Source organism: Elephantulus edwardii, unplaced genomic scaffold (assembly GCF_000299155.1).
Source record: "Elephantulus edwardii isolate Elephantulus edwardi_28Jun2011 unplaced genomic scaffold, EleEdw1.0 scaffold00208, whole genome shotgun sequence".
NCBI classification, from domain to species: Eukaryota; Metazoa; Chordata; class Mammalia; order Macroscelidea; family Macroscelididae; genus Elephantulus; species Elephantulus edwardii.
In genome coordinates, this window is record NW_006399958.1 from 4,825,952 (window position 1) to 4,838,045 (window position 12,094).

At 44.8% G+C, this 12,094-nt stretch overlaps 1 protein-coding gene across 1 annotated transcript in view; it reads right to left on the minus strand.

Annotated features, from left to right (window-relative positions):
* Positions 1-295: 295 nt before the first annotated feature.
* ZNF615 (zinc finger protein 615) overlaps positions 296-12,094 on the minus strand; it is a 16,631-nt gene continuing 4,832 nt past the window's right edge. The window contains exons 3-6 of the mRNA XM_006897400.1: positions 9,833-9,883; positions 2,742-2,868; positions 2,379-2,474; positions 296-312 (exon numbers count right to left, since the gene is read on the minus strand). Of these exons, the coding sequence (XP_006897462.1) occupies positions 296-312; positions 2,379-2,474; positions 2,742-2,868; positions 9,833-9,883 (291 nt within the window). The remainder of the gene's footprint in view (positions 313-2,378; positions 2,475-2,741; positions 2,869-9,832; positions 9,884-12,094) is intronic.

Below are 12,094 nucleotides of genomic sequence, written 5' to 3' on the forward strand. Positions count from 1 at the left end.
TTGAAGTCTGCCTTCCTGGATCTTCTGCAGGAAGTGCTACAAGGGCTCCTAACTTTCAGCAAGCAAGGTTGTGTCATCTGCGTAACACAGGTTAAAATGAGTTTCCCTTCAATCCTGATGCCACATTTCTCCTCACAGAGTCCAGCTTCTCAAATAATTTGCTCAACATGTAGACTGAATAGGCCTGGAGAGAGAATACAACCCTGATGCACTTGCTTGATAATTTTAAGCCATGTAAAGTTTCCCTTGCTCTAGTCACACAGCAGTGTAGGTATTGGTTTTGCATGAGCACAATTCAGTGCTCTGGGATTCCTAGCCAGATAGGAAGACAGGAAAAAGGGGCAGACTTAAGAATTCAGCCGTAACTTGTTGTAATCTTACTTGTTACGAGCCATGAGTTAGGATGTGATTTATGGAAGAACTGAAAAGGTAAAATGTTAAAAAAGAGGTTTCTATTGGAAAAAAGAAAAACCATCAGAAAGCATAAAGGCCATTAAAGATGAGAGCCCTGGTGGGAGGAAAGGTTAAAGGTCAGTGCCGGGATGGCAGCCTTTCAGGTGTATGGAACCCTGGGGGCCACTGGGCCGACGGAGAAGATGGTCTCAGCTCCTCGTAGGTGCTGGGAACTCACAGGCTGGCTTGCCGAAATGAGGGAAATGTATACAGAAATTCTTTGGGAGATGCTTCCAAAGGGGATGTCATTCTGACAGTTTCATCTAAGAAACAGAAGATTAACTTTTTTTTAAATTTTTAAAAAAATTTTATTATTGTGTGTGTATGTGTGTACCGTCAAATTTGATCTGACTGGCACAGAAGGAGATTGCCCCTCCTTCTCCAGCAGAGCATCTGGTGGATTCGAACCACATATCTCTGGGATTGCAGTGCAGCTTCTTGCCACTAGGCCGCCAGAGCTCCAGAAGATTAACTCTTCAACGAGAAGTAAAACTGGCCCTTTTCAGTTCCTTCCTATCCACCTGAAAGCTAGCCAACAAATAAGGAAGCCCCACGAAGCACCGATGCCTCTGAACAGGGTTGTTGGCGGAGAGGACTAAACACACCATGAGCTGACAGAAAGAATGAACCAGTCAGTCTTAAACGTCATCTCACTTAGGGCAAGTGGTCAGGGGGAATGAATTCTTGGAGAGAGCCAGCATGCTGGGAAGGGTGCAGGGTCTCCAGAAGGGTTCTCAACACGATCAGTGGGCACAGCAACTGCCAAGTAGACTTGAGCGTGACAGGGACCAGGCTCTGCGGATGGGGAGGACAGGACAGGATAGAACAACGTCCAGATCGGTTGTGCACGGGGTCCCTGAGACAGACAGGTAACACTGGGACCTAACCACACAATCAGGGTCAGGAGAACAAACGAGAAAGCAGAACCTTTGGAAAACGGCCGAGGAAGGGAAACAGGAAGCTCTGGAAGGACAGAAAGACAGAATGAGAGAACACCGTAGGAATACAACGCCCGTGAGTGGTTCACGTGCTGGAGAGAGAAGGCTGCGCTATTCAATGTGGGTAGAAGGCGCTGTATTCTGTATTCTTTTTGTTTTGTTTTTTGCTTGGGTGTGTACCGTCGAAGTCAATCTGACTGGCACAGGAGGAGATTGTTCCTCCTGCTCCAGCAGAGCATCTGGTGGATTTGAACAGCACACCTTTGGGATTGCAGTGCGGCTTCTTGCCACTAGGCCACCAGAGCTCCCTAGAAGGCGCTGTACTCTGAGGAGAGCTAGGAGTTCTCTCAGTGGGGAGAGGCTAGGAAGGTGGAATTTTAAAGAGAAAAGGAAAACAAAATAAAGTAAATGTGGTGGGAAGAAAGGAAACACTTAAGAATTCTAGAAAGAACCAAAAATATAAAAAGGTAAAACACAACTACAATCCCAGAGGCGCACGGTTCGAATCCACCAGATGCTCTGCCGGGGAACGAGGGACAATCTCCTCCTGTACCAGTCAGATCTGATTTGACAGTACACATACACAAAAATAATTAAAAAAAAGGTAAAACAAATAAACGGATCAGATCTCAGAAAAGATAGGGTGTGTATTTCTCTTTAACTCCTAGAAAGAATAAGGTCTCACACAAGATGAGGCATGATACCTGGAAGTACTTTTCTTTTTTAAATTTTTATTTTATTATTTTTGTGTGAGTGTACCATCAAATCAGATCTGACTGGTACAGGAGGAGATTGTCCCTCCTTCCCCGGCAGAGCATCTGGTGGATTCGAACCATACACCTCTGGGATTGTAGTTGCAGCTCCTTACCACTAGGCCACCAGAGCTCCCCTGGAAGTACTTTTCTGTATCCTCAGATAACCCCCAGAAATGCCATGCCTTCCTGCACTTGAATATGACTTCCAGTCGTCACCCCTTTATTCACTCACCTGAAAAGATTTCACTGTGACTTTTATCTGACATAGTCCATGGCTGTTCTCGTTCCAACCTGGAGAGGGCAGCATCTGGCTCGCCACCTCGATACCCTGTTCACGAAAAATCACAGAATTTTAGACACACCAAATTGGCCTTAGTTTGGAGAAGGTGGCAGAATGTTGTATTTGTGGAAAATTAATTTTCAAATGTACAAAGTTGTTGGTTTTTTTCCCCTGAAAGGAGTAGAAAAGATACCCACTAATCTAAGACCAAGATAAGATTGAGAATGTGTGAATTCAGAGTCCCACAGACATAGAGACTCCACAGATTTCAGCAGCTGGGAGAGGGAAGGCCAATGTCAGGAGAGTGGTCCTCACCAATGGACGCCAGGTTTCTGTAGTTCTCTAACATCACGTCCTGGTGCAGGGCCTTCTGAGCTGGGTCCAGAAGCTCCCATTCTTCCCAACTGAAGTTCACAGTCACATCACTGAAGGTCAGTGCTTCCTGTCAGAATAAGAGGACCCTGTTTAATGAAGCATTTTACAGTTGATGATGCAATATGCAAGGTGAGGGAAGCTGTTTAGCTCATTTCCTCAAGGCAGGGTACTATATCTCCCATACCTACGCTACTTTCCTTTGATTTTTTTTTTTAGTATGTTAAGACGTATTGCGATGGGAAAGTCTGCTGTTAGGGACCTTTCCAAAGTTCTGAAGAGCAAAAGAGCAATGGTCTCTCCCTGGAGACTAAGGTGCGTCTGATACTCTCCCTGGAGACTAAGGTGCGTCTGATACAGGCCATGGTCTTTACAATCACTTGTTATGCATCAGAGAGTTGTACAGTGCCTAGGGAGGATAGAAGGAGAATTGATGCCTTTGAGCTGTGGTGCTGGAGAAGAGTATTGAATGTACCATGGACTGCTAGGAAAACAGATTCATCCTGGAAAGATTCATCCTGGAAAGGGTTAAACCAGGCTGACATACTCTGGACATGTTGTAAGGAGGAAGAGGTTCTTGGAGAAGGACATCATGCTTGGGAGGGTGGAGGGACAGCGCAGGAGGGGAAGGCCCTCTATGAGGTGGATTATTCACTGACTGGGGTAATCGGGATGGGGGTGTCAGAGGCAGTGTGATTGGCACAGGATAGAGCAGGATTTAGGGCTGTTGTACATAGGGTCACGTCGAGTCAACTCATAGTGACCCTACAAACGACAGATCTGAACCCTGTCGTAGCCTGTGCTGTCTTTCTCGTTCCTCAGCACATTGGAGGCCGTGGTTGCTGTCACTGAGTCGGTCCATCTCACTGAGCATCTTCTCCTCCTCTGCTCATCGTCCCATCCATGATGTCTCTTTCCAAGGAACAGCCCCTCCTCACAACATGCCCAGAGGATGTGAGATGAAGCTTCTCCATCCTTACCTCCAAGGAGCCCTCTGGCTGCGCTTTCTCTAAGACCTATTTAGTAATGCTTTTGGGAGTCCCTGTGATATTCACTTCTCTTCTCCAAGACCACAGCTCAAAGGCATCACTTCAGCAGATATATTTCCACCAAAGAGTCTCACCACGGGGCCAATTGGCAGCATCAACATGGATAGTGAAGAGACTGAGATAATTAACACTTTTAGTCTGCATGGCTCCACAGTCAACACTCTTGGTACCAGCAGTCAGGAAATCAAGAGACGAATTGCATTGGGAAAGTCAGCTGTGAGGGACCTCTGCAGAGTACTGAAGAGCAATGACAGCAAGCTGGAGACTAAGGTGCACCTGATCTGGGCCATAGTCATCGCAATTGTGTGCTATTCATTGGAGAGTTGGACAATGACTAGGGAGCACAGAAGGGGAACTGATGCCTTTGAGCTGTGGTGCTGGAGAAGAGTATTGAGAATACCATGGACTGCTAGGAGAACAAACAGGTTCATCCTCGAGAGAGTCAGATCAGGCTGCTCCTTGGAGGCAAGGATTCTGAAGCTCCGTCTGACATATTTTAGACATGTTACAAGGAAGGATCAGTCCTTGGAGAGGAATGTCATGCTTGGGAGGGTGGAGGGACAGTGCAGGAGAGGAAGACCCTCAATGAGGTGGATTGGTTCAGTGACTGGGGTAATGGGAGTGGGTGTGTCAGAGACAGTGAGATTGGCTCAGGTTAGAGCAGGATTTAGGGCTGTTGTACACAGGGTAGCTATGATTTGCAGGTGACTCGACGGCACATAACAACCACCACCACCACCACCATGTGATCTTACACCGCATGATGCTGAAGTCGCAGTCAAAGTTTACTCCCCTTCAGCTTGTGCCTGTTCCCTTTCTCACTAAGCTGGACGGATGTCCTAAGGTTCTACCATTCTACCAGGAAACAGAGGGAAGCGTGAATCACACAGAAAGTCACCTGCACCTTGACCATTTTGTGCTGTTCCTGGGACACGACCAGCAAATGAAAAAGGGCTTTCTTCGTGGTTACTCGATTCCCTCTCAGTTTCCGCTCAGAATTCCAGGGTGGCCCCGGAGGCAAAGTGACACCCGGCAAGTAAAACCAGATCCTGAAACGTCTGCATCCTTCTTTCAATCATCTTGCCGCAGCTGGTGCATCAGGGCCTGCAGGCTGAAGGGAAAAGTCAACGTGAGTGGAACCTTGTCTCTAGGCCAGATGTCACCCAAGGCCCCAGGACGGCTGACTGTCCCTTTCTTTGGTGCCCTAGAGCATTTTCTACCACTGGGAAATGAAATCAAAGATTGAGAGAATTTGCAGAGACAGGGATAAAATATCTTTTTTAAAAAAAAAATTTTTTATTATTATTTTTTGTGTGTGTGTCTGTGTACCGTCAGATCAGATCTGACTGGTACAGGAGGAGATTGTCCCTCCTTTCCCGGCAGAGCATCTGGTGGATTCAAACCGTGTGTCTCTGGGATTGCACTGCAGCTTCTTGCCACTAGGCCACCAGAACTCCCCTAGGGATAAAATATCTTAAAAAAAAAATAATGCCCCTCCTGTCCCAGTCAGATCCGATTTGTTGGTACACACACACAAAATAATAATAAAAAAAATTAAGATAAAAAAATAATGCCCATCAACAAACAAATGGCTAGAGAAGCTCTAGTATATCCACACTATGGAATACTACGCTGCACTGAAAAACAAGGAACTCATGAAATATGCAAAATGGGTGACCCTGGAGGACATTGTGCTGAGTGAAGTATCTCAGTCACAAAAGGACAAATATTGCATAGTGCCACTGTTGTAAAACGGGAATGACATCAGAGTTGAGGGAAGACAGAAAAGGAGGGGAGGAATGATGTGTACTGCATTGAAACAGATGAAGGAGACAACTGTTTAAAAGGGACATATGAATGGGTATTCTTGTCATTACAGATGTCCAGAGTAAAGGCTGAATAGTGGAGTGAAGCTGGGGGGAGGGATTGCATAACAATGAAAGAGTTTTTCTTTTTCTTTTCAAGGAGAAGAGTGAATGGGGGGGGGTGTTGGGCAGGGAGAAAAGTACAACAATGATTAACTAGAAACCCTAAGTCTCTGTAAACGTCCATTAAAATTAATCAAGAAAAATAATGCTTGGGCAAACAGATGCATGTATAGAAAATAACAAGGTTGATCCCTATCTTATAGAAAAAAAATCACTTTAGGGCCAATTATGACTTCTCAGCAAGGAACCTTGATACACTAGGGGTTAAGGAGATGCACTGCCAAGCCAAATAGAAGCAGTTCAAATTCAGGAGAAAGATATGCAATCTCCTCTCCTATAAAAGCACAGCCTCTGAAAATCCCCCTGGACAATCAGACATGAATGGGTTTCAACTCAACAGCATTTAACAACACGCTTCTCAATGGGAAGTGCAAATCAGCAAAGCTCTCACAAGATGACATTTACCCAAATCAAATAGATTCTAACTCATCCCAGTCCTCCTACAGGACAAAGCACAATTGTCTCATAAGGTATCCAATACTGTAATCTTTATGAAAGTAGACTGTCCCAGCTTTCTCAAAACTGCTGGCGAGTTTCCATAACCAAACTTTCGGAGAACAGCTGAAAGCAGTAGCCACTGTGCCGGGACCCACTCATAGCCGACCTTCCACAGCATTTCTGGGGCTGTAATTCCTTGGGGAGGAGATTGTCCCTCTTTTGAACCTCAGAGTGGTACGGCTACCCACATTGCCTGTCCTGTAGAGGCCAGTGCTCATTGCTGTCGAGTCTGCTGTGACTCATAATGACCCTATGAACAACAGATCTGAATTCTGCCCAATTCTGCCCTGTTCTGCCTTACCGTCTCAGAGGCACTGGAGTCCACTGTTTTGGTTGTTATTTTTCAGTTGCTTTTGAGCCCACTGGTAAGAGTCACCATGTCAGGCTACTTTGTTGAGGGTCTTCCTCTTTTGTGATGAGTATCCGCCTTTCCAAGAGTGTTGTCCTTCTCCAAGGACTGGCCCTGCCTACCATGCTCAAAGGATGCGAGGCAAAGATTCAACATCCTTGCCTCCACGGGGTGCCCTGGGAACACTGACTGCAAAAGAGATTTGTTTGTTCTTCTGGCAGCCCCATGGCGTGTTCACTACGCTTCTCCAACACCACAAGCCAAAGGCATCAATTATTCTTATTTTCCTTAGTCAGTGTCCAACTTTTGGATACATAACAAGTACTTGAGAAGACCATGACATGGTTATTGATATGTATACAAGCTAAAGTTATACATTTCCCCCCATGTTCATTCACTTTTTTCCTTAAAGTTTATCGTAGGGTTGTAGTTGAGAATACATACAACAAAACAACCCCTGTTGTAGACCGAGGATAAAGTATATTAGTAAGTAATAATAACAAGATAGAACACCAAGAAGGTATCAGTAAACAGAGGTGAAGCAGGAGACGAACAGTTCTAGAACAACTGAAGTGCCGATCTCAGCTCCCCTGTGCCTTTATTGAAAATTGCCAGGGAGCAAATCACAAAGAGAATTCCCTGCAAATGAAGCCAAGCTCTTTCTATTGAAAACCTTATGCTTGACTCAGGAGGGAGGGGTTAGCAAATACAAGACAAGAATCGTGTAAACACCTAAGGTTTCCTGTGGGAAGCCAAATTTCATGCTAAATATTTGTAAAAAACAGAATGCTACTTCAGGTTATGAGGGAGGCTGGTACCAGCTGGAATTCACCCTGAAGCACTGAGGCAATCCTTAAATGTTTACAGGGGTAGGCACCAAGGCAATCCTTAAACCTTAACACTAGCAATGAGGATTGCAAATGAGCCCACAGGGGCTTACTAATCATTTGGAATAAGAGTCACTTTGCCAAAGGCATGAAACAAAACAGAGACTTTGTTAGCATAGTAGAAACTGTATATGTACGTGGAGCGTTGCCAGAAAGTCTCTGACTCAATGCAACCTTAGAAAACACTTTGGGGAAAGATGCTGTCAATGACCTCTCCAAAGTGCCAAAGAGCCAGGATATCAGTTTAAAGACTAAGGTGTGTGTGTCTGATCCAAGCCATTGTATTTTCCAGTGGCTTTCAATGCATCTGAAAGAGAGTAAATATGGAGGACCAAAGAAGAATCAATGCCTTCGAATTGTAGTTTCGGGGAAGAGTACTGAATAACCACCCCACAGGCTTCCAAAAAAAAAAAATTCATCTGCCTTGGAGTGCTCCTTATGCAAGAATGGTGAAGGTTTTTTACTTGTTTATCATGCATGGTTTTTTACATTTTAATTGTAAGAATGGTGAAGTTCTGTCTCACATAGTTTATCTCACACGTTGTCAAGAGTGGCCAGTCCTTGGAAAACGACATCATGGTGGGAAAGGCAGAGGGTCAAAGAATGATAGGAAGACCCAGAACAAGATGGATTGACCAAGTGACCACAACGGGCTTGAGTCTATCAGAGATGGTGCGGATGGCAGCGGTTAGAGCAAGGTTCAGATCTCTTGTTCACAGTCGCTGGGAATCGGAGGAGACTCCATGACAGCCAGCTAACAACACCATCACCTCCTAATACCGTTCTAGAAAGAAATACATTTTCTCCTTAAGAATCCTGAAACAGAGTGAAATGAACACTTAATACTACCCTAAACGAAAAAGAACTCTCTTTATAACTAATGGAAACAAAAACATCTCTGCAGGAATAGAATAATTTTAATAGTATCCTGAAGGAGATGGGGAGTTTTTCTGGGTCCAGCAGAATTCTAAAAACTAAAATGCCTGTTGTCCTTCCCCATGTGTTCCTGTCATCCGTTCCTGAAGTTAAAGACCTTAAATCACAACCTGTCAACGGCACCAAGGCACCAATTTTCTCTAGAAGGATGATAAGACCAGATCAATTAATTTAGGACCTGGCCACCGACCTGGGCACCTGGACAAAGGAAAACCTCCCTAAAAACCCGTCACAGATATGCATCTAGCACAAATGACTGCGAAAGCTCTTTCATATAGTGTGTTATCAAATAAATGTTAATGATATTTTTTTTTACATGTAAAAATACAACTTTTATTCTAAGACATCTCCCTTTAATGAAGTAGGGTCTTGTTTGGAAAAGCAGTCCCAGTGCCTGAGTGACCAATATTCCTAAGCCAAGGCAATAGGAGAGGCCAGCAAAATGTTAATGATATTAACAACAACAAAACCTGTCACACTGCACTGCCCTGATCCTCCCCTATATAAACCTCTTCAGTGTTCAAGGCTTCAAGACAGATCTGAGAGGCTCATAGCCCCTGCCTGCTTGGTGTCCTTTTCCCATACGGATCCTGTTTGCTAGCTGGGGTTTGGGGATTTTCTTAATTTCCAGAGGGAGGCGGCAGAATCGTGTTTCTCTGGAACAACATCTTTCCCCCCACCCCCCTACTGCAATATTTAATATCTGTCTTACGCAGAATTGAAATTTGCATTTAAAGGCACAGACGAAAGGAAAAGCAGTCATCAGATCAGGAATACATACACAGACAAAGGAAGCTGGGAGGTAACAACGTCTTGATTGCGTTAGCTGCATGAAGGCAGGCTGGATCCACGCGTGGGCACCTGCTGTTCCCTCTTCTGTCTCGGACCAGGTTCCAACCTCCACTCAATCCCTCGCCAGCCAGCGATCCAGGGCTCCCAGACCCTCCAATTCATAATCAATCGTCTCTAGATCACACACATCGCCCCATCCCCTTTATTAAGGCGAAACCTTAGACCAAGAGAGATGTCCACACTCGGCCTCCAAGTTCACTGAACATCAAGCCAGAATGTGACCTCGCAGTCGTCAGCAATACCACCACCTCCACCCCTTTAAAAGCACAGCGATGAGCAAAGGACCCCCGTTAGACAGGACAGCCCTAAATGCAGGACAAAGGTGACCAGCCCAACCAGGTCTGACCCCCGCGCTCGCGCTCGCTCTCAGCATCTTCCCGCGTCCTCATTACTCCCTCGCAGTGTCCCAGCGAGGAAACCCACAGTAACTTGACTTATTCCCCAAACACCCCAAGTGCAGAGATTTCGCACTTACTTCCATAAACTTCTTCCACTTGGGGACCGTCGGGGCCCGAGTCCGGTCGGCCTACGGAAGCCTTCAATAGTCAAGAAGGTCAGGTGACGGGACTGACTACATTGCCGTACGGAGCAATGGCTGCGCCCATGCACGCGTCACAATGGGGGCGGCCATGGTTGAATGTCAGCCGTACAGAAGGCAGCTCAGCCTGGGCATCTCTTTGCGGTTCAGTAGCCAGAGGCAGAAGGGACTGCAAGTGTCCACTTCTCTGACCTATATGTATTGGCTGAAGCTCTATTTTTTTTAATAGAGTTGGACAATGACTAGGGATGATAGAAGGAGAATTGATGCCTTTGAGCTGTGGTGCTGGAGAAGAGTATTGAGGGTACCATGGACTGCTAAGAAAACAGATTCATCCTAGAGAGGGTTAAACCAGGCTGCTCCTTGGAGGCAAGTATTCTGAGGCTCCATCTGACATACTTTGGACATGTTGTAAGGAGAGACCGGTCCTTGGAGAGGGACATCATGCTTGGTAGGGTGGAGGGACAGCACAGGAGGGGAAGGCCCTCTATGAGGTGCATTGATTCAGTGACTGGGATTATGGGGGTAGGTGTGTCGGAGGCAGTGGGGTTGGCACAGGATAGAGCAGGGTTTAGGGCTGTTTAGGGTCGCTATGAGTCGCAAGCAACTCTACGGCACATAACAACAACAATGTATTAACCTGGAGAAAGGTTGAAAGACACGCAAGTGTTGAGGACTTTCGTTCATAGGGCCGCTATGAGTAGCCTACAACTTGAGGGCACTTTATGACATAGAGAGAGATCAGTTTTCCTAGTGGACCAAAAATGATGCTACCAAGCCAAAGGTGGGTGACTCTAATCCACGGCCCTCACGCCTGTTTTTCATTGTTTTGGTGAAACATTCTTCTAGGTCTTATAGCCCTGGTGTGTCCACTTGTTGTACAGAGGTAACTTGTGGTTGCTGTGAAGCTGAACACTGTGACGCTGATGTGTCAAATGTGAGAATGGTTACCCATGATAAACAGTGTTGGGTGGAGCTCCCCAAATTAAAACAAGCTTGGAAGCAGGAGTGGCATCCACTTCCATAGATTGTTAACTCCAGAAAAGGATGAAAGGCACGTAAGTGTCAAGGACTTTTGTTCATAGGGTCACTATGAGTTGCCTACGACTCAACAGCACTTAATAACAACAACAGTATGGAAGATATGTATCTTTTTTGTTTTTGTTTTGTATTGAAATTTTAGTGGAAGTTTATAGAGACTTTAGATTTCCATTCATTCATTGTTGCACATTTTCCTCCCTGCTCACTCCCCAGTTGGTTTTTCTTTAATAAGTCAAAAAACAAAAAACAAAAAAACTCACAAAAACAACCCAACAAACCAAACCAAAAAGCTTTCATTATACAATCCCCCGCAGTAGATTCCCCCAAGAAGCTCTTGTCATGACAATAATACCTAATCATATATCTCTTTTAAACAGTTCTCACTCTCATCTGTTTCAATGCAGTATATATTACTTACCCCTCTTTTCTTAGATTCCCGCCAACTCTGATAACAGTCCCATTTTATAACAGTGGCATTATGCAGTATTTGTCCCATTGTGACTGAGATATTTCACTAAGTATAATGTCCTCCAGGGTCATCCATTTTGTATAATATTTCATGAGTTCATTGTGTTCCAGTGTAGCATAGTATTCCATTGTGTGAATATAACACAGCTTCTCTAGCCACTCATTAGTTGATGGTCACTTGGGTTGTTTCCAAAGCTGCAGTGAACATGGGTGTGCATATATCTGCTTGGGTGGCAGTTATGGTTTCTTTAGGGTTGAAACGCCAACTTAAAAAAAAAAACTGCCTCCAAATTTACTTCAACAAGTTGAGAAAAAATATTATTTTTTCTTTTTTATGAATTTTTAAATTTTTTATGAAAAGAAATTTTATTTTACTAGAGTTTGGTAGAGCTATTGATTTCGGGAGATTTAACTCTTTCTTTTTTTCACCCCTCCCCTGGGGGATGTAAATCTTAACTAGAAGAGACTGTATCTTCTTCCCATGAAGCCTCTGATAGATTTGACCTTCCAGAAACGTTCAGCCTCTTAGCTGGATGCCTGTCACACTACAGTGGACAGCAGCACCAGATCTCCTTCTGGAAGCCCTAGTGAAATGCAATCACATCTTACTTGCATTTACTATATTTCTTTTTTTTTAATTTTATGATTTTATTTTTGTGTGTGTGTGTGTGTGTGTGTGTGTGTGTGTGT